The sequence below is a fragment of the Populus nigra genome, chromosome 10, assembly GCF_951802175.1.
Source record: "Populus nigra chromosome 10, ddPopNigr1.1, whole genome shotgun sequence".
NCBI classification, from domain to species: Eukaryota; Viridiplantae; Streptophyta; class Magnoliopsida; order Malpighiales; family Salicaceae; genus Populus; species Populus nigra.
The window spans coordinates 16,111,688-16,131,644 of NC_084861.1; the positions used below are offsets into that span (position 1 = coordinate 16,111,688).

General features: G+C 37.1%; 3 protein-coding genes across 5 annotated transcripts; all 3 read left to right on the plus strand.

Moving 5' to 3' along the window:
* Positions 1-1,270: 1,270 nt before the first annotated feature.
* Positions 1,271-6,156, plus strand: LOC133704701 (uncharacterized). The gene is made up of 8 exons (XM_062129625.1): positions 1,271-2,032; positions 2,256-2,426; positions 2,533-2,631; positions 2,818-2,925; positions 3,414-3,545; positions 4,104-4,241; positions 4,745-4,966; positions 5,414-6,156. The coding sequence occupies exons 1-8, from the start codon at positions 1,541-1,543 to the stop codon at positions 5,810-5,812; spliced, it is 1,761 nt and encodes a 586-aa protein (XP_061985609.1). The 5' UTR covers positions 1,271-1,540; the 3' UTR covers positions 5,813-6,156.
* A 484-nt stretch (positions 6,157-6,640) lies between these two features.
* Positions 6,641-11,599, plus strand: LOC133704148 (ethylene-responsive transcription factor WRI1-like). The gene is made up of 7 exons (XM_062128907.1): positions 6,641-7,367; positions 7,470-7,552; positions 7,725-7,733; positions 7,857-7,945; positions 8,305-8,429; positions 8,566-8,642; positions 10,850-11,599. The coding sequence occupies exons 1-7, from the start codon at positions 7,165-7,167 to the stop codon at positions 11,347-11,349; spliced, it is 1,086 nt and encodes a 361-aa protein (XP_061984891.1). The 5' UTR covers positions 6,641-7,164; the 3' UTR covers positions 11,350-11,599.
* A 1,072-nt stretch (positions 11,600-12,671) lies between these two features.
* LOC133705602 (protein FAR1-RELATED SEQUENCE 3-like) lies at positions 12,672-18,532 on the plus strand. 3 transcript variants are annotated; one of them, XM_062130892.1, is made up of 6 exons: positions 12,672-12,868; positions 13,451-15,785; positions 15,913-16,002; positions 16,363-16,512; positions 17,318-17,424; positions 18,112-18,532. In XM_062130892.1, the coding sequence occupies exons 2-6, from the start codon at positions 13,554-13,556 to the stop codon at positions 18,146-18,148; spliced, it is 2,616 nt and encodes an 871-aa protein (XP_061986876.1). In that variant the 5' UTR covers positions 12,672-12,868; positions 13,451-13,553; the 3' UTR covers positions 18,149-18,532. The 3 variants fall into 3 exon arrangements, with proteins under 3 accessions (XP_061986876.1, XP_061986875.1, XP_061986877.1); XM_062130891.1 differs by having other exon boundaries at positions 13,464-15,785; XM_062130893.1 differs by having other exon boundaries at positions 12,673-12,868; positions 13,464-15,785; positions 17,318-17,433.
* The last annotated feature ends 1,425 nt before the right edge of the window (positions 18,533-19,957 follow it).

Here is a 19,957-nt window from a genome sequence, read left to right on the forward strand (position 1 = left end):
TTTGAGAAATGTGATCTTTGACACAACTCATGAGTCATTTTCTCCAAATTATTCCATATAATTTTAAGCGAGTTCGCATCATCGTCATAAATTCTACTGGTAAGAAGTTTTAGTCGTGTTTTGTTATAGGCCAAACAAAAGCCCGAGACAATCCAAAATTTAGGGTAACAAGATCCAACATATAAACCCAAGTCTGATGAGTACTTTTAATGAGTTGCAGATTCACCCGCTAAGTCATTCAAATTTGATTAAATTATCTCTCTGAACGGTTCAAAGTTAAACCGACTCAAGCCAAGACGTGAGTTGACAAATCGTCGAGTCAATGCCCTGACAAGCCAGTTTGATAACAATGGTTTCCACTGCTATCAACATGGAGCAAATTAATAATCTAAGCAGTTTGTTGATATGATAATTGCATCATAAGGCTGCACATTGAGGGAGCCCCAAAAATTGCTATGATCTTAAGAGGGGTTTTGATCGGGAAGCCAGAACGTAAGTAATGGCTGCTAACACGCGCGCTCCCAGCACTGTTTAACCTACGTAACCTTTTGTACTGTAATACTAAACACTAAACATCACGAGGCCAAACTAAGTTTTCCTGATAGCATGAGAACATTAACCACTTACAGTTACATATGACATATACAAGTGATCCCCAGGACCTGGAACCAATTCGAATTTGGATCTTCCGTTGACCGATTTGTCACCCCTTCCAATAGAATCTGTTATAGTGATGCCTCACGTAGTTCAGGCATGGGTGTCGATTCCTCTGACTCAGGATCCGCAGCTGAGATCAAGGAAGCTGACTGAATTTTGCCAGCATGCTCCAACCGCATCAAAACAACTCCTCTGGAGAGAAAGAGACAAACGAGAATGAAAGATAATGAATTTGGCAGCGAATAGTAACAAAGGTTACATACAGGATTAGCTAGCAAATCCAACATTACAGAAGTTTAAGTAGCCAATGACCCATTTATAGGATTAACTTAGCTCGGTTTTTGGTCATTATGTTTAGACCCTTAACTCATAATCGATGTCCCTTAAAATTCAGTGAGGTACTCCACTAATTTGTTGCTGAAAGAAAAATTAATATTTTTCACAACCAGAAATTTGCAAGAACTTATAAAGTATAAATTAATACTTGCACATCATTGTAATAAAAAAACAACTATATAAAAAAAAAACACCTATAAAAATACTAAAAATATTTTTTAAAGTAAAAATAAATAATTCTAGGACAGTACCGTGCCTCCAAAATCCAACATTGTACCAAACGCCCGGATAACACGACCAAACCGAACAACCTGTCTCTCTCTGCGAATATCCCACACAGAAACTTTGTCTTACATAAGTTCCACATCAACGACATCATCATCATCACCACCCACCAAACCAAACCTTCAAAAAAAAAACACCAACACAGAACAGTTTCCTTCTCATTTGTTTCAATCTGACATTGAAAAGTAAAGAACTTTGTTGCCCAATTCAATAATTTATTCATATTTTAAATCCATAGCAATTGTCAAAGAATCAAGAAAGAATGGCAGTGGCAGCCTTTAAATCCACGTCAAGAAGAGCAACAACAACAAGTACAGCAACATCAGATAAAGAAACTTCAACAAAGCAGCACGCTTTACCAAGAAAAACGGTACCTCCAAGAAGATCAAGAAGTGTGAGTGCAGTGTCAAGATCCCATCTTGTTGATACTTCAACAACAAGAACAGCAGCTGAAGGAACAGCTAAAGGGTCAACAAATTTATTGATTAAAAGAGACAACCCGCTTTACTGGAGCAATGTTTCTCCACCTGATAAAGAAGTCGGTGAAGTTGTGGTTGATAAGGAAGAGTCTAAGAGTGCACCCACAAAGCCAAATGTTGATGGTGATAGCAGGAGAGGGAGATCTGTGTCAAGAAAGGCTGATGCTGGAAAAAACGTTTCCGGGATTGGTAGGAGTTTGTCCAGGGGTCCTGTTTCCAGAGGGAGGTCTGTGTCTCGGCCTCCTGGCTCCAGAGGCCATTTCGTGAATTCCGAGGTTGTGCTTTCATTTTTCTTGTATGAAAGCTTTATTTTATTTTATTTTCAATTAATGGATGGCAAAGAAGGGTTAGTTATTTACAGTGGAAGACTGTTTTTTTTATTGATTCGATTCAAGAATCCCGAAGGATTTTGAAATTATTTGTTGTGAAAGGGTTTATTTATTGAATTCGAGAGTAGCAAAGCATGTTTTGCTTATTGTTAGTTGTTGTTTTTGACAGAGTGATGCTGAACGAGAAGGGAGTTCGTTGACGAAGTATAGAAATGGGAGTGGCGGTTTGAGTAGTGTGTCAAATGCTGGGAGAAATAGTGATTTAGCGAGGAGTTATGATTGTAAATTTGAGAAGATGAGAAGTTTTCCGATGCAATCAGATGGATCTGCTTCAGACTTGGTATTGTCTCAAGAAATGCTTTTATGTTTTTGGCATTTATAATAAGATTTGAATGAAGCTGTTTAGTTAAATGATGTTTCCCGTTTTATTTGTTCTTTTTTTCTAGCCTTCTTTGCCCATTAGGAGTTGGGAAGATAAAGGTCTGGGAAGCTCAATTTCAGAAGCTGAAGAGAGAACTATTAAAGCAGTTTTTGAACAAATGCAGGTGAGACCTGAATGGTGTTATGTTTAATTGGTTTGGACATGAGTGATTTGGAGTTATTTATGTGCCGGTGTTCTAAATGGTTAATGAATGAGATTGTATGCTGCCTTTTTACGTGAATGGTTCTGAAACATCAATGGATAAGATGCATGATCCTAATATAGTTTTGGTTATGACCTCATGTTGCAGTCATTCCAAGGGGATAATTTGGGAGACGGCACCTCTAGTCGTATATATGAAACTGTTCGATCTGAAGTTAGACGTGCCATTGCTGACATCCAAAATGATTTGGAAAGTGTAAGTTCCTGTGGTTCATGGGCGATAAAGGTTTTCTTACATGATCTAAGTTGTGCTGCTTCCATGCAGTGTCCCTTTAAAAAAAATAATTCTTTTGATGTCTATTATAATGCTTTACTAGTTATGAATGCCTGGCATAAGTTTAGCCAACTAGTATTGGCACGCACTTGTTTCAAGAGACCTCAGTTACCTGACTTGCCAACCTAAAACATGACATATTGCCTTGACTCTTTGGATGAGTTAGTTGCCTTGACTCTTTGGATTGATCGGTTGGATATTTGATGCGAGGACGTTAAATTTCAGGAGCATCTGCTGGATTTTATGGTTCCCTTCTTTTTTTTTTTTTTGGGGGGGGGGGTTGGGGTGGGGAATGTGTTATAGAATATTAATTACTTCTTGCACATTTGATTGCAGTCTTCGTATTTTACTGCTTGCTTCCAAGTTTTGTGCTTGTTCATAATTCACTCTGGACTTTGTTTTGAGCTCAGACTATCCGGAGGAGTAACACAACTGCTATTGCATTGGCCAATGTGAATGATATTCCTCCTGATCTAGTCAACCCAAGTGCAGTTGAATTAGTTTTGGACATCAGAAGAGAATATGCCAAGAAGCTTGAGCAGGTAAGTTTTGCTCATTTTCAGCTGAGATTGTGATTGAGAAGTTAGATTGACCATAGGAAATCATTATAAACTTGCTACCCCTTGACATTTGCTTGAGTTGAGCTGGTGTGTGTTAGATTCTAGTTTCAAATTAAGTTAAGGAAAACTTGACATGCATAGTCGATGCTTGTGTTTGCCATGTGATTTGTAGCCACTGTACTACTGAGCAGAGTAAGGTTTTCTTCTAAGAAAATCTGTGAATGTTTTGGCCTGATGAAAATTATTTTGAGATGAAATTTAAAAATGGCTGATGCCTATTTCCTACTTCCGCTGCCACTTGAAGAACGCTTAAAAGCTCAAAAGAGGAGGGATGGGATTGGGATAGATTCTAGATTCAAATGTTAGAAATGACAAGGACAGGAGGGGGTGGGGTTGCTCTTGTTTCCTAGTTTTGATAAATAGGCGTTAAGATCCATAATTTTCATGATGTCGTGTCTGTGGTGCTTTATGCCTATTCAATTCTCTTCTATAATTTAGTTGGAACAGGCACTTACGATTGGATCTCTTTTTAACTTGCAGTCCCAGGAATGGGCAAGGAAGCTTCGAGCAGACCTTGCAGTCGAGGAGCACCGTGGCTTAGAGCTCAGTAGAATTCTGAAGGAAGTGCTTCCGCATCCGAAGATGTCAAAGGTGCAGAAACCCCGTGCTGGAAGAAAGGTACATCCTTATTTTTTCTTTTTGCACGCTTGGCTTTCATTCAAGCATATTTCACTAGATGCATTAAAAAGCACGTCTAGCATTAATGTAGAACAGAAGGAGAAAACAGTTAAATATGTTTAGTGAGGGATGATACCACACATGTCAAATCAATGTCCTTCGGAATCTGAGTTTACATGTTCTGCATATGGTTGATATTCTAAATTATGGAACTTAATTATCCATGCTTTAAGTAAATAAACTAATTAGTTTCAATCTTATCTGTTTATGGTCTCTCTTGCTCTCCCTCCCTCCCCCTGACGATCTTTGGCTTAGACTCTTAGAGGTGGTTTTTGATAATGATTTTAGCCATGTTTTTACTGTTCTGTTCATTCACATTATGGTTCAGCCTCCACATGCTTAGCAGTTGTGGACTTTCAATGTCATTGGACTTTCTATGTCATTACCATATAATTGAGTGTTTTAACTGTAATTTTTTTTTGTTTTTTCTGGTCTGATGACAGTCCAGCATTGAAAGAAGTAAGGTGTCAAAACGTTTAACAGATGAAGCCATGGCTTATTTTGATGAATGTGTGTCGCTGTCAACATTTGATAGCTCTGACTTCTCATCGCCTGAGGATCCACCAATCAACTTAGTTGGTGTTGGTGATTGTGCATCCTTTCCCCAGGAAAATTCTAACGCTGCAGCCAACTGCTATCCCAACAATTTTGCTACCAGTAAACAGGTTTTTTCCTCTCTACATTCTTATCTGTTATTTTTATTCTGAAGAAATACAGCTGGCTGAATCAGTGATTTATTTTCAAAAGATATTGATGCCATCTCATTTTAAACTTATTTCCTTTTCTTCATGGAGGTGTTTGTTCTTCCTGTCTTGTTCTTTGCTTTGTCTGTTTTATTTTTCCTTCTATAAAAAAACTGTAAGACAATGAGGCTGAAGTGGTAAATGAGATATATAAGCACCCATATACTTCATGCAACATTATGGTGGAAGAACAAAAGTAGAATCTTCCTGCCCCCCCACCCCCCTTTTCTAGAAAAGAAAGTTCAAGACAGTGAGGTTGGAAGTGCTGAAGGAGAAAAAATATAAGCGTTCATATACTTCATACAATATCATGTTGGAGAAACAAAAGTAGAATCTTAGTCTAATGATAATTTATGTTTATGCTTTCAGGAATTGGTTGGTACACATAGCCACGGTGCATCAGTGCTGTCAACCACTGGCAGCTGCCAGGAGCCTGCTCTAGAGGAAGTCACTCTAAACAGCTCAGAAACACCAGACAGTCGGAGGTTGCAATTTTCTTTTGCTCAAAAGCCAAATGATTCCATTGAACTTCAGCAAGATATTAGGAAGTATGTCAAAAGCTTTGAGAAAGAGACAGAAAAACCTGCCATCAATTCAAAGATTTTAAGATCAAACCACTTCGATCTGGATGAATATAATTTGCAGGCCTCAAGGCAAAACTTCTTATTTGACACAGTGTTCCTTAATAACAGAATCCAGTCAGGTAGTGTGCTACTGTGCGACGGAGGCATGGGAGTTTCCTTTTCACCCTTTGCTGCCGTAATCTAAATGACGCGGTTAGATTTCCACAAATCCATCCTGACCATCTGGAATGTGGAAAACTTTTTTGTGCAATTTGTGCTGGTTTGATGTCTTGTATACAGTGATTCAAGATTGTCTTTGAGAATAGAAAATAGGCAGTTTGTTGCACAGTGAACTTTCAATAGGGTTACAGATATGTGATTTATGTAAATGGGCTGGGAGCCTTGGACCTCTACTTAGGGTCCCTAAACAAGGGTGTTGTATAGAAAGGGTTCGCTCAGGTTTGTGTGGAGCACACATTTTGTAGGTGTTTGTAAGCTCATATAATGGTTGTAAGATACTGCTATAAATCATATTTGTATCATTGTTGATTTTTCTTCCCTTTTCTGCAATAAGCTTCAAGCCAAAGATGATTAGTTGTGGTGGCCCAGAAGGACTTCCAATACCCCTATGGTTCTAAGTACAAAAAAGGTTTATTTTTTCTTCATGGAACTGATCTCTCCACCTCTGGGTACAATTTTACAGATTCATATTTGTTCCTGTCAAGCTCACTGTACTGTTATATGCTATAATAATTTAGAACTGAAAAAAGTTAAAGTATTCTAGAAGCGCGTAACAACCACATCCCAAAAAATAAATGCTAAGCTTTGCTTGTTCCACTGGCAGCTCTGCTAATTGCTATCTGCCATGGTGTGTGTGGGACCATGCAATCTTTCTTCCACTGGGTCTGTGGTAATATGAATAAAGCCTAGGGGCGAAAATATAACTATACATTCTGCAGACATGTCCTTACACGTCCCTTGCTATAAAGTGAGTCACAGATCAAACTCACCAAAATATCTGACACAGAAAGCCAACCCATCAGCAACAGCAAAAAAACCAGAAAATACAATAAAAATAACTGACATATATCCTTCTTTAACTCTAAATTGCTTAGTAGAAGCAGGAAAATCTTTATTGGTGGCATGGCTGCACGAGTTAGCCAAGTGTAGGGTATTAACTCAAGGTTAACTAACCCAGCTCAAAACTCTCTAACCACATGTATGGTTAAAGTTAAACCCCACGAGGCCAAGAAACATGCTCTAGTGAAGTGGCCTCTCCTCTCCTCTATTCTCTTGTCTCGGCTTTGTGCGTTATTTTAATGCCTTGCACTTCCACTCCTCCTTTCCCGTTGTCTCTCCTTGTTTTGGTAAACCACTTTTGGTCACCAAAATACACTTCTTTCAATTTCCAAAGTCCCAAAATCTAAACCAGGGTAGGAAAACAAGAGAGGCCTAGCAAGCGAACATAACATAGACCCATCATTTCTCTTCTGACAAGTCTTGCTTGCCTGCATTCCATCACATTTTGTGCTTTCACATTGCTAAAAGAAGAAGTAAATGAAGAGGTCTTCATCTTGCTCCTCCTCCTCCTCCTCCTCTTCACCTTATTGTGTGGCCTCTGAAAGCATTCAGAAGCCAAAAGTCAAACGCATTAGAAAAAACCAAAAGAGCAATCAGGGGAAATCCCAGAAGAATGCTGCTGCTGCCGCCAACAGTCCTAGCTCTGGCAAAAGAAGTTCCATTTACAGAGGAGTCACCAGGTACCAAAATCTTGCTCATCTTTTCAAATTATGGTTCTTTTTTCCTGGTGGGGTTTTTCCAAATATGCACGTGTGACATTCTTGTTGGTTGATCAAGAACAGACATAGATGGACAGGAAGGTTTGAAGCTCATCTCTGGGATAAGAGTTCATGGAACAACATTCAAAACAAGAAGGGAAAACAAGGTGGATTTTGCTTGATTAATTAAAGATCAACTAAAACCAAAGAGATCTATAATCTTTGTTTATTACTTATAAAATTTTACTTATTTTCTTAATACTTTCTGATCATGTTTTATTCTTTACACTCATCCCCGTCACTGTAACGCTCACATCCACAACTTTGTCGGCTGCTTAGTTTATTTGGGTAAGCACTCCTCCTGATGATCTCAATCTGGTTTTTTTCTTATAAAAAAAATCATTATTATTATTTTATTTCCTTAAACCACAAAATAAAGATCATGGGATCCTAATTGTGTGTAACATGCAGGTGCCTATGATAATGAGGAGGCAGCCGCACACACCTACGATCTTGCTGCCCTAAAGTACTGGGGGGCAGAGACAACCTTGAATTTTCCGGTATAGCACACACTCTTTCCTTGACTTTCTTTCATTCTTTCTTTCTTTCAGGAATTGACCATCGCCAACATTCATGTACTTCAATGGCAAGTTACATGTCCAATTATTACATGAATCTCGTGTGAGCATGTGAATCGAACCAGTCACATTAATGAGTCGGTCTTGATTCATATGAACTGGGTCGGATAGATCGTGTGATAACTTGCTAAGTTACACTCAAACCAGTCACATTATGAATTGGAACTCGATCTTGACTCATACGATTAACCGGGTCGGATGGTACATGCGATAGATTGCAAAGTTATACAGTGAAGTTGATCGAATAAGCCTGTTTTAAGCATAAACTGATGGCGATGCAGATAGGAACATACACAACGGAGATCGAAGAGATGCAGAGGGTGACCAGGGAAGAGTACTTGGCATCACTTAGACGGAAAAGCAGTGGATTCTCCAGAGGAGTCTCTAAGTACCGTGGGGTGGCTAGGTAAATGCCACTTCTCTGTCGTCTTTTATTTCTTTCTCTTCAGCAATAGTTGGTTTTTTGGACTATTATAATTTAATCCCTTGATTCTTGGCACTGGTTATGATTAGTTTGACTTGCTTGGCTTGAATCTTGATAGGCATCATCACAATGGTCGATGGGAAGCCAGAATTGGACGAGTTCAAGGGAATAAATATCTCTATCTTGGAACTTATAGTATGCTCCTCCCTCCCTCCCTCTCTCGTCTCATCATATCCTATATATCTTATTGTCAATAATTATTGAAGCTATACCTTACTGGCACGAGACTACAACAATTTGCTATTTACTTGAACGTCGAGCGTGAGTGTGTGCTCTGGGAAGAATACAATTCTTCGACTTTTCTCCAAAATCTTCCCCAGTTGGCAAATTTGACTTCAATTTTGATAACAAATCTTTTATTTCAACTCAAGTTTCAGTTATCCTGAAGAAACTTTTAGAAGGGTACGTTTTTTTTTTTTGACGGATACTGTTTATGTATGCTTTTCAAAAGTATTTTCAACTTTAAAGTTCAAGCGATAATGAAGAAACTTTTAGAAAGATGGATTTTTTTTTAATGGATGTTCGATACCGTTTGTGTTTGTATTTTTAGGTGTTTTTTAATTTTAAAAAATATTAAATCGATATTTTTTTAATGTTTTTTAATTATTTTGACATGTTAATATAAAAAAAATTAATTTAAAAAAAACTAATTTAAAAAACACTGTGAAACAACATCTTTTTTGAATTGCACAGTAAGCAGGCTGGCAGAGTAGGAGGAGGACTGCTGGGTAGATTCCAAAAACAAAGCTGTCGGGGTATATTGGAATTAAATTTTAAGGTTAGATGTCTTGATTGCAAGAACAGTTTTTTAGATCATAGCACCTGCAGATGCATCAGGCCCAGGTTAGATAGCATATCAGATCATAAAAAGGATTAGATCTTTAGATTACCGTATCAATCTAATTACTAATTTAGTACAGTATGTGATACCCACAGATTCGATCACCATGAGGAGGTCACGTGACACTCCCTTACAATGACAAAAATGGGCACGTGTCAGTTTTGCCAAAAACCCTATCTTTTTGCTTGCATAATTTTCAAAAAATTATTTTTTTATTTTAAATTAATTATTTTTAGTATTTTCATATTGTTTTAATATATTAATATAAAAAATAAATTAAAAAAATTTTATTTTAATATATTTTTAATTAAAAAATAATCATATCTGCACATTAATTAGCCACCCTAGCGGCCCTACTACAAGGTGAGGCTTCTATGACCACAAATTAGGCATTAACTAGCCACCTGAGCGGCCCTTGTCACGGCCTCGTGGTCACCGTCATGGTCGGCCTCTGTTGCTTATTAACTAGGAGAAATATATAGCGGTTGCAGGTAGGTAGATGACGGTGGCTTTGAAGTCAAAACTTGTTCGGTCGGTCTCATTTCATTGGAAGCGAATACCTGGCTCATGGGCGAGAGAGGATCTGCACCGCAATTGCTTTTTGGGTGTAAGAGTTGGGGTAAAATATCTTCTTGCCCTTGTAGATTCAACAACATTCCACTTTGGTCCTTGTACTTTAAAATTACACAATTTAAATCATGTGGTTTCCAAGAATTCCCAGTGTGGTCAAGTAGCCCTCCTTTGCGAATTCATTTTTTTGAGATTTAAGATTTTTTTTTTTGTGGGATATTCTTGACTTATGCATAGGAGCTCGGAAGGAAAAGAAGGGAGAAAATATGAAAAAGATGAGGGCAAAAGGAAGGGAAAGGTGGGCATTTTGTCAGGTAGTAGCTAGATATGCATGATTGATATAGGCCAGGGCTTGAACTTTTTCAAAACTACATGATTAAAATTGGGAAGTTCAAACTACATGGGTTGAAATGGAATGTCGATAAATCTTTAGGGGCTAAAATAAACATTCCCTGTGGCACTAGCAGGAAAAAAAATCACCAAAAACAAAGGATTGATCACCTAGAGGAATCCCAACAAAACATCTTCCAAAAGAGAAAAAGGCAAGGTGGTGTGGGGCCTTGCACGCTTGGAAATGGACAGTCTTTTTGGTTAAAAAACTTGAAGGTACGGCTGATTCTTGATGCTGTGCTTGTCTACAAGCAACAAGATCTTGCTCAGCAATGAGCTAGGGCACAATCAAGAGCACAAACTTTTTAATGTTTCAAGAAGTGAGATTTGAATCCTATTGTTAAAATGACAAGTACATGGCAGGCATGTGAATTCCCAATCTTGCTTTGTTACTTGAAGCAATCAGCCACCATTTATTTATTATGTTCCATAAAATTATACTCTTCTTGCATGATCTTTAATTTGCTGATTGCTTGATTAATTATAATTCACTAATCAGATTTTGTTTGTCTACTTCTTGTTTGTTAATTCTTCTGTAAAGATACGCAAGAAGAGGCAGCGGCAGCTTATGACATGGCAGCAATAGAATATAGAGGAGCAAATGCTGTGACCAATTTTGATGCAGGCAATTATATAGAACGGATGAGGGAGAAAGGCATCCCTATAGACCAAATCCTCCAAGAACAACAACAACAACAACAACTTGGTAACAACTCGATTGATCCCGGCATAGAAGTAGAGGCAGAAGTTGAACAAACATCACCGCAACAACAAGAGGAACAAGAGCAAAAAGTAGCCCTGTCGTTGCAAGTTCAATGCACACAGCTAGATTCAAGCTTGGATGGCGCATCTCCCATGGTTATTACGGACACCATCGAAGAGCACGAGCAAGCATGGAGCTTTTGTATGGATTCAGGATGGAACCTCACAATGCTCGATCTTCCTTTCGAAAATTCTTGCGAGCTGCCGGACTTGTTCAATCATACAGGGTTCGAAGACAACATTGACTTGATGTTTGATGCATGTTGCTATGGAAACTAATAGCACAGGAGGGGTTGAAGAGGTTGGTGGTGCAAGGAGCATGGAGCGGACGGACAGGTTGTTGTCTGACTCTGTTTCAAGTTCTCCAACTTGCTCAACGACCACCTCAGTTTCTTGTAACTATTATGTTTGGATTTTTTTGGACTTTGGAGGCCGAGGATTGTTGAGGTTTGTTTAGATTTTGTCTTGTTAGTTCTTGTTTAGGTGGATGCGAATAAAAAGGCTTGAAAGATTCATAGTGTTTTTTGTATTTCCTTTCATGTTTGTTTTCTTTTAGAAAAAAATATGAATTAAAAAGTTTAATAATTTTTATTTTTTTTAATGTGAATGTTCGGATCAGCTTGCACGTATCTCGATTAATTCCATGAGCCTTGAAGTTAATGACCATGTAAGCCTCCAGTGGCCATCATATTAGCAACTATAGAATTCGAACCTGAGACCACAGGGAAAATAAACCTCTTGGTCCCAAGATCTTATAACTGGACTACCTACTACATGGTTAATTTTTCAATTGGCCGGGTATTGCTGTTTTCTTTTTAAAATTCTTGTTTTTTTTTAAATTTTAAATTAATTTTTTAATATTTTTTATCTTTTATTTTGATGTACTAATATTAAAAAAATAATAAAAAAATAATTTTAATATATTTTCAAATAAATATCATTTTAAAAAAGATCTTTACTATACTCCTAAACTGATTCATGGTTGGCTTACCTACAAAGCTACACAAAAAATAGAGACTATAATTTTATTTTATTTTTGTAGTGTTTGAAATTGTGCTATCAATTATTTTTTAAAATACTTTTTGTTTTAATATATAAAAATAATATTTTTTTTATTTTTAATATTAGTACATTAAAATAATACAAAATTATAAAAAAATAATTTAAAATTAAAAAAATTAAAATTCTTTTAAAAATATTTTTTGAATAAAAAACAAACATACTTGAAAAGCGGGATAAGTTTTTATAAACCATGATAAATATTATGTTTTCAAAGGAAATGAGATTTATAATTTATCTTTAAAAAAGATAATTTTAGTTGGGCTAGAAATCTTTAAATAATATTTTTCTAATATATAATTTTTTATAAACAAGATAAATGAAAATCCTCGTTGAAAAACAGAAGAAAAACTGAAAATCCCATGGGCCTGGCTTGTACCCTTGACAAACACCCAAAATCCACATTTCTAACCACCTCTAAAAAAGGAAAGAAAAAATAAAAATTTCCATATTTGTAACTGTCAGAGTATAATTTTGTAAATATTAAAATAGGAAAGGGTGAAAATGTGAAACTGATAAACCAATAAGGCTTGAAGTAAAAATTAATAACAACAAGAATTCAAGGGTTACTAATGCTCCAAGAAATCAGAAACCAGAACTCTTCAAAACAGAAAAACACAAAAGACAAAATTTTTATGCAAAAACCCTAACAAAAGAGAGAGATAAAGAAGATTTGGGAAGTGGGTGTTTGTTAAAAAGAGGTTTTATTAGCTTAATTCACTCTACCACCCTTTTAAAGGTCAGTTTCATTTTATTTATGAAGACCCCATTTTTTATGTTGAAGTTTATGGCTTTCATTTCGATAAAGTTTGAAACTTTATTGATTTTTGTCAATGATTTTGTGGTTTTTTTTTTTTAAAATGAGAACTGAATTTATTGTGGTTGCTGGGTTTTTGTTTACTTGAATTTTGATATGTAAAACATAATACACTCTGCACATTTGCTTGGGGTGGTTTTGCTCTTATAATTCTATTGTTTTCGTTGTTTTTTTGATGGGTTTGTTAATTTTTGCTCTTATTCTTGATAAAACTATGTTGTGCTGGGATAGTAATTAGGCAGTGCCTGGTTACATGGTGGTGACAATGGCAGTGAAAGAATGAAAGAGAAACAAGAAAGCTGCTATATGCTTTATTTTTTCAAGTGACTTTTGCTTAAAGTGTGAATAAAGGCAAAATCTTTAGTTTTCTTGTTATATGTTTTTTTTCTACCATGCAATAGCCACCTTTTGTTTTTGTTACAATTCTTGCTTACAATTAGACATGTTCAGTAATCTTCATGGATTAGTGTTTTGAACTGGTTACTTTTGTTTAATTCTGATAAGAGAGATTATTCAGGCTGTTTGTACTGCCGATCAAGTTGGAATAAACATGAAGAATTGGTTCTAGTCACGCAGAGAGAACAAAATCTTTATTCACGCTACACCTATGGATGGTGAGGTGGTAGACGTGGAAGTCAGGGAAGGGAATAATCACTTGGCAGTGATTGCTGACCCGAATGAGACTGAGAAACAGAATACAACCGGGAATTATACGGAAGCAGCAGTTAGAAATCAGGATGATGATGGAATTGCTTTACCGCAGGTCGGCATGGAATTTGAATCAGAAGATGCTGCAAAGACATTTTATGATACCTATGCTAAGCGTCTGGGATTTAGCACCCATGTTGGTCAGTTTACACGTAGTAGGCCTGATGGGCCAATCGTGACTTGGGAGTTTGCTTGTTCCAAGGAGGTTTTCAAAAGGAAGAATATTGAGAGCTGCAATGCCGTGCTTAGGATAGTGCGGAAAGATTCACATTCAGACAATTGGGCTGTGACAAAGTTTGTTGAGGAACATAACCACTCTCTGGGGACTCCTGGTAAGGTCCTTCGACCACGCAGGCATTTTGCTGGTGCTACAAAAAACATGGCTGAAACGCTGGATGCCACTAATGATGTTTATGTTTCAACAGACGGAAGCCACGTGCCTCATGAACCAAACCATGTTAGGAATGCCTTCCCTGTAGAACCTAATAATCTAGTCAGAAATGTTGCGCCTCTGCCTGCAACCTATTTCAGGGCTCCTGGCGGGAGGAAATCCCTTGGAAGAGATGCTCAGAGTCTCCTGAACTATTTCAAGAAGATGCAAGCTGAGAACCCTGGCTTCTATTATGCAATACAACTTGATGATGAGAACCGCATGACTAATGTCTTCTGGGCTGATGCAAGATCAAGGATTGCTTATAGTCACTTTGGCGATGCAGTTGTTTTTGACACGATGTATAGACCAAATCAATATCAAGTGCCTTTTGCTCCTTTTACAGGCATGAATCATCATGGTCAGATGGTATTGTTTGGTTGTGCATTGCTTCTAGATGAGTCCGAGTCTTCCTTTACTTGGTTATTTAGGACATGGTTATCTGCAATGAATGGCCAGCCTCCTGTTTCTTTCACCACAGACCAAGATAGAGCCATACACATGGCTGTTGCGCAGGTATTTCCAGAAACTCGTCACTGTATTTGCAAGTGGCACATCTTGAGAGAAGGCCAAGATAGGCTGGCTCATATATATCTCGCTCATCCTTCCTTCTATGGAGAGCTTTATAGCTGCATTAACTTTTCTGAGACAATTGAGGATTTTGAATCATCATGGGCCTCTCTCCTTGAAAAATACGACCTCCAAAGGATTGAGTGGCTTCAAGCTGTGTACAATGCTCGCCAACAGTGGGCACCGGTTTATTTTCGTAACACTTTCTTTGCTGCCCTTTCTTCAAATCATGGTATCAGCTCCCTCTTTGATGGGTATGTGAATCAACAGACCACAATACCTTTGTTCTTTAAACAATATGAACTCGTGCTTGAACATTCTCTGGAAAAGGAAATAGAAGCAGACTATGATACAATTTGCACCACTCCTGTACTTAAGACACCATCGCCAATGGAACAACAAGCTGCAAACCTTTATACCAAGAAAGTGTTCACAAAGTTTCAGGAAGAACTAGTTGAAACTTTTGTGTATACAGCAAATAAGATTGAACGAGACGGGATGGCCACTAAATACAGGGTTGCAAAATATGAGCATGATGACAAGGCATACATAGTGATGTTGAATATATCTGAGATGCAAGCGAGTTGTAGCTGCCAGATGTTTGAATATTGTGGCATTCTCTGTAGACATATACTAACTGTCTTCACTGTAACAAACATTCTTACCCTCCCATCTCACTACATATTGAAGCGATGGACTAGGAATGCAAAATCTTGGATTGGATCAGAGGAACAGAGTGCGGATTCACAAGGTCTTGATACTCTGACCTCTCGCTTTAACAATTTGTGCCTTGAAGCTATTAAATATGCAGAGGAAGGAGCAATTGCCATTGAGACTTATAATGCAGCAATCAGCAATTTAAAAGAGGGTGGAACAAAGATTGCTTCTGTGAAGAAAAGTGTTGCAAAAGTCACACCTTATAGATCACATTTTAGTGGAAATAGTCAAGAAGAAAATAACAAGAAAACCCCTACTGCTCCTCATGAAATGATCCCGTCATTGTGGCCTTGGCAGGATGCTATGCCACCTCGGTTTAATCTTAATGATGGGGGAGTACCTTGTGCAGATTTGAATCAGCCCAGCATGGCCCCTGTATCTATTCACCGTGATGGTGGTCCAACTGATAACTCGGTATGCAGCAGAACCTATGTTTTTAATGTCTAATCATTGTCATAAAATTATACTATTTGAGGTCATAGAAATTTTTCCTTACAAGCATCTGAACATAGTTTGTGATTTTATCATTGAAATAATGCAGGTGGTTCTCACTTATTTTAAGTCCATGACTTGGGTCATTGAAAATAAGACTTTGACACCAGCTGGTAAAGTAGCTGTCATCAACTTGAAGGTAGGTAGTCTTTTCTTTTACTGAGCCATTGACTTTTGTAAACTTAGTCTTACCTTATTTTTCAGAAATTTTCATTAGCTAGTTACACGTTATTTGCTAGAAATTTATGCCAATTGTGTTATTTGAAAGCACCAGCTTCCTCTGCACAGAGCTTGCATACTATTTCACAGCTGTTGCTATGTCCAATGAGATTTTAACTGTTAACTAGTTCATTTTGGTCCCTCATATGCTCGCAAATTAATTAAGCATGGATGCTAGCTAATGAGCATATTGTGATACATTTATTTTATTATTCTAGCATTTTCAGTTTCATTTGTGCATGCTATAAATTATCAATTATTTCCCTTGTCCTTGCTCTAGCTGCAAGATTATGGTAAAAATCCATCAGGGGAGACAGAGGTACAGTTTAGGTTAACCAAGGTCACGCTGGAGCCTATGTTGAGATCCATGGCCTACATTAGCCAGCAGCTCTCAACTCCAGCTAATCGAGTTGCTGTCATCAATCTGAAGGTACAAAACCAGATTTTACTATTCTTGTATGTGAAAACTTGCTAAAACAGTAAGGCTAAATACTTTGTGTCAGATTGGATTTAATCACTTTCATTAGTGTATTTTTAGTTCTCTCTAATAAGGTTTAATATTATGGTCTGCATAGATTCGTATGACATAGGCATTTCTTTTGAATGAAACCAGCTCCATGTTTTTCTGAATAAAAAATTGATGTAAAAAAAAATCTCAAAGATGGCCATTATACGTGAGCTCACAAGCTGCTTCCCTCCACTATTAGCACCATCCTCTTGAAGCAAGTATAGAAAATCTCTTTGTTATGCTATATGCAGCACATCGTTGACACGGGCTTGAGATCCAATCACAGATCCCACTAAAGAGCTGGGATAGTGATTCTGGAAACTCGGTTCTTATAAATCCACAAAACCTTACCATGTCCCATAACCTCCTTTTATCTTTATACTTGCCAATTAAACCCAGAAATGTCAACCATGTCTTGCATTTCACAGCCTTGTGATCTTGTGACTGGTGAGTTTCACCAAAGGCATGCTTAATATTAGATGTCTTGGAGAATGTCAGGGCTTTTAGTTTTTTGTTGCTCCTATGTTAGGTAGGTACATCATGTTAGTATTTATTTTTTATTTTACTTATCATCTCAAATGAGTAGTATTGCATCATCTGGTCACTTGAAAGTTTCAATCTTTTGTTTGTCCTATAAATCACTAGGAAAAGCCAACATAGACAATTATGCAAGGCTTGGTTTTGTTTTTTTTCAACTCTTTTTTTTTTTTTTGCTTATTGTCTCCAGCTCCAAGATATCAAGACAACAACTGGAGAAACAGAGTTAAAATTTCAGGTTTCTAGAGATACACTTGGTTCCATGTTGAGATCAATGGCATACATCCGTGAGCAACTGTAAGAACTGTAAGTGTATTCATTTGGATTTTAAAATTTTGCTACTGATTGAATAATTAGCAAGATCTTTAGTCCAACTCCCATGTCTTAGCAGAGTTCAATTTGCTTGTCCCATGAATGGCAAAATGGACTAATTTTCATTGCTTTGACGTGGCTATAAAACATTAATCTGGTTAGTTGATTTTGGTTTGACCAGTGTTGGCATGGTTGTTGGAAACAGGTCGCCATTGGCTTAAATCCCTTATGTGCCAACTATAAGATATGAAATACTGATAATTTCCACTCTTAGATTATAAATTACCATTATGCTAAGCTGAATGTAGATGATATGCTGGCATTTTCAGGCCACCAACACTAGTTCTGCAGTGTTACCTCACATTAGGCATTGGTTATTATATAACACATTCTCACTCGAAGAAGATATTCAGAGAACATGGGTTCTTGTAGTAATTGAAGTTTTAATATGGCAGTTGCTAGTATAAGATGTCCGAGTCAGAATTTTACTTTCTGAGGTTCATGTATATAATGACTGAAATTGAGGAGACTGTTCTTGCGGTTGGGCTAGAAACACCTTCATATTAGAATGTGATATGATCGATCCACTCTTTGAAGTGTTTTTGCTGGTGTCTTTTCAATGTGGCACAACGAAATAATGTGGGCTGACATGAACATCTGTGATTCCTGCAGGTTTTCCGGCAGCAGCTTCATTTTACCAATTCTGTAATCAAGAATTGTATAACCTGTTAGAATTCCTTTGGGTGAGCTGAGCCCAAAATAGATCCAGGCTTCCAGCTACACCGGGAAAGCTAGCAGGAGTGGAATTGTGCTCTTTGTGGTCTGGTAACCATTCGTGTATGATGTGCATGCTCCAGTGACATACAACGTGTGGCCTTAGCTGTAGTTAGGTACGGGGTATTGCTATTCCATATGACCAAGTTTGGATTAGCTGTAGTTAGGCATTGTTAATCTTATTCCTAACGTCTAGATAAGATAATACATGGTTTCCTTGTAACAATGGGCTGGAAACTTGATTTGTAAATGCGAGTAATTGTGAACAGTCGTATAATATTATATTGAATGAGCATTGCATATATATTATTGTTTCCCATCTTTTGGAGCTGGTGTCATTTCTTTTATTAGTTTTGGCTCCCCTCGTAAATGTAGTTGCAACTACCAGCAGAACTATCTTTAGGGTTCTTAATCTCTGCCTGGTTACATATGCTCTGTGCAGGCCCCCAACAGTGCACATTGCCACACAAATCACTGTCACAATACTGATTTCAACACGGTCTTGGAAGATCACCATCAGGATTCAGCAACTCTGCTGCCTACATAGGAAGATTTCTGAAGAGTGAAAAGGGAGAAAAACCATTTTTTCAATTTCTGTTATCTGCCTATGGAACGGATCCATCATAAATCTACCTAATTCGGGATATTTTTCTTTCAACACTCCCAAAATGAATGAGGCCGGACCACTTTATGAATCCAAACAATAGCCAATTAAATCTTTTCTTATTCTAAGCTAGACCGTGAACTTGTTTTTCAACCAATAATGTAGTTTTTCATCTGTTTTTCAAAACCAGCAATGGTTTATCCCTCTTGATGTCAAACTTGACTTGAGGATCACAATTCTCGGCCAGAAAAATGGATTTATTTGACAAGGCTCCTTTTAATTTTTTATTATTAATCTTTATAATCATTACAGATGTGAAGATAGAATTTAAGGTTATTACCTTCTTGTTCTTTATGCAACTCAAAAATCATTACATCTTCTATCTAACAAGAAAGAAGTTGGTATAGGTAAGAAAAATCCAAGAGAAAAAAACTTCTCGTAGATGCAAAATTTGTATATGTATCCTCTGTGAACTCCTACTTTAATTGATTAAAAAAAAATTACCAAACTTTGAAGATAAAAAGGCATCAAGAAAAGGGACAAACGTAAAATATACTCGGTGTAGTATCATTTCTTACAACCAAATTATTTTTTATATTAATTTTACCCTTAAACTCGGTTATAATTATTTAACAAAAACTATTAGATTTTATATAAAATGACATCATTTTGTACAAAATAAAAGTACAATTTGAATGAAAATATAAATAAAAAAACTTGGAATTTGATAAAAAAAAATAATTTTTTTAAGTCACTGAGAGTTTGAAAATAAGATTCGTACAAAATACTATGTAATGATAAAAGCGATATATTTTTTTATATAGTTGGAGAGTCGGAGACTGGACAAAGAAAAACGAAAGCCACGAAACGGCATAACTTCAACGAAAGCGAGCTTTCCTCTCTCTATCTTGTTTTCCTCAAGAAAACTTTGTTCCCTTTTCCTCTCACACCGGTTCACATCCCGCCGAAACATTTCCGATACACCAAAAGCTTCGGAATCTCGCTTAAGTTTCCTGGTATCTTTCTTTCTTTCTGTATTTTCTTCTTCTACAATGATTTCTGAGTTCTATCATATGCCAAGAATGCCTATCATGTGTATGATGAATTGCCGGCTGCCGGCCACTGATGAATTTGATGCTT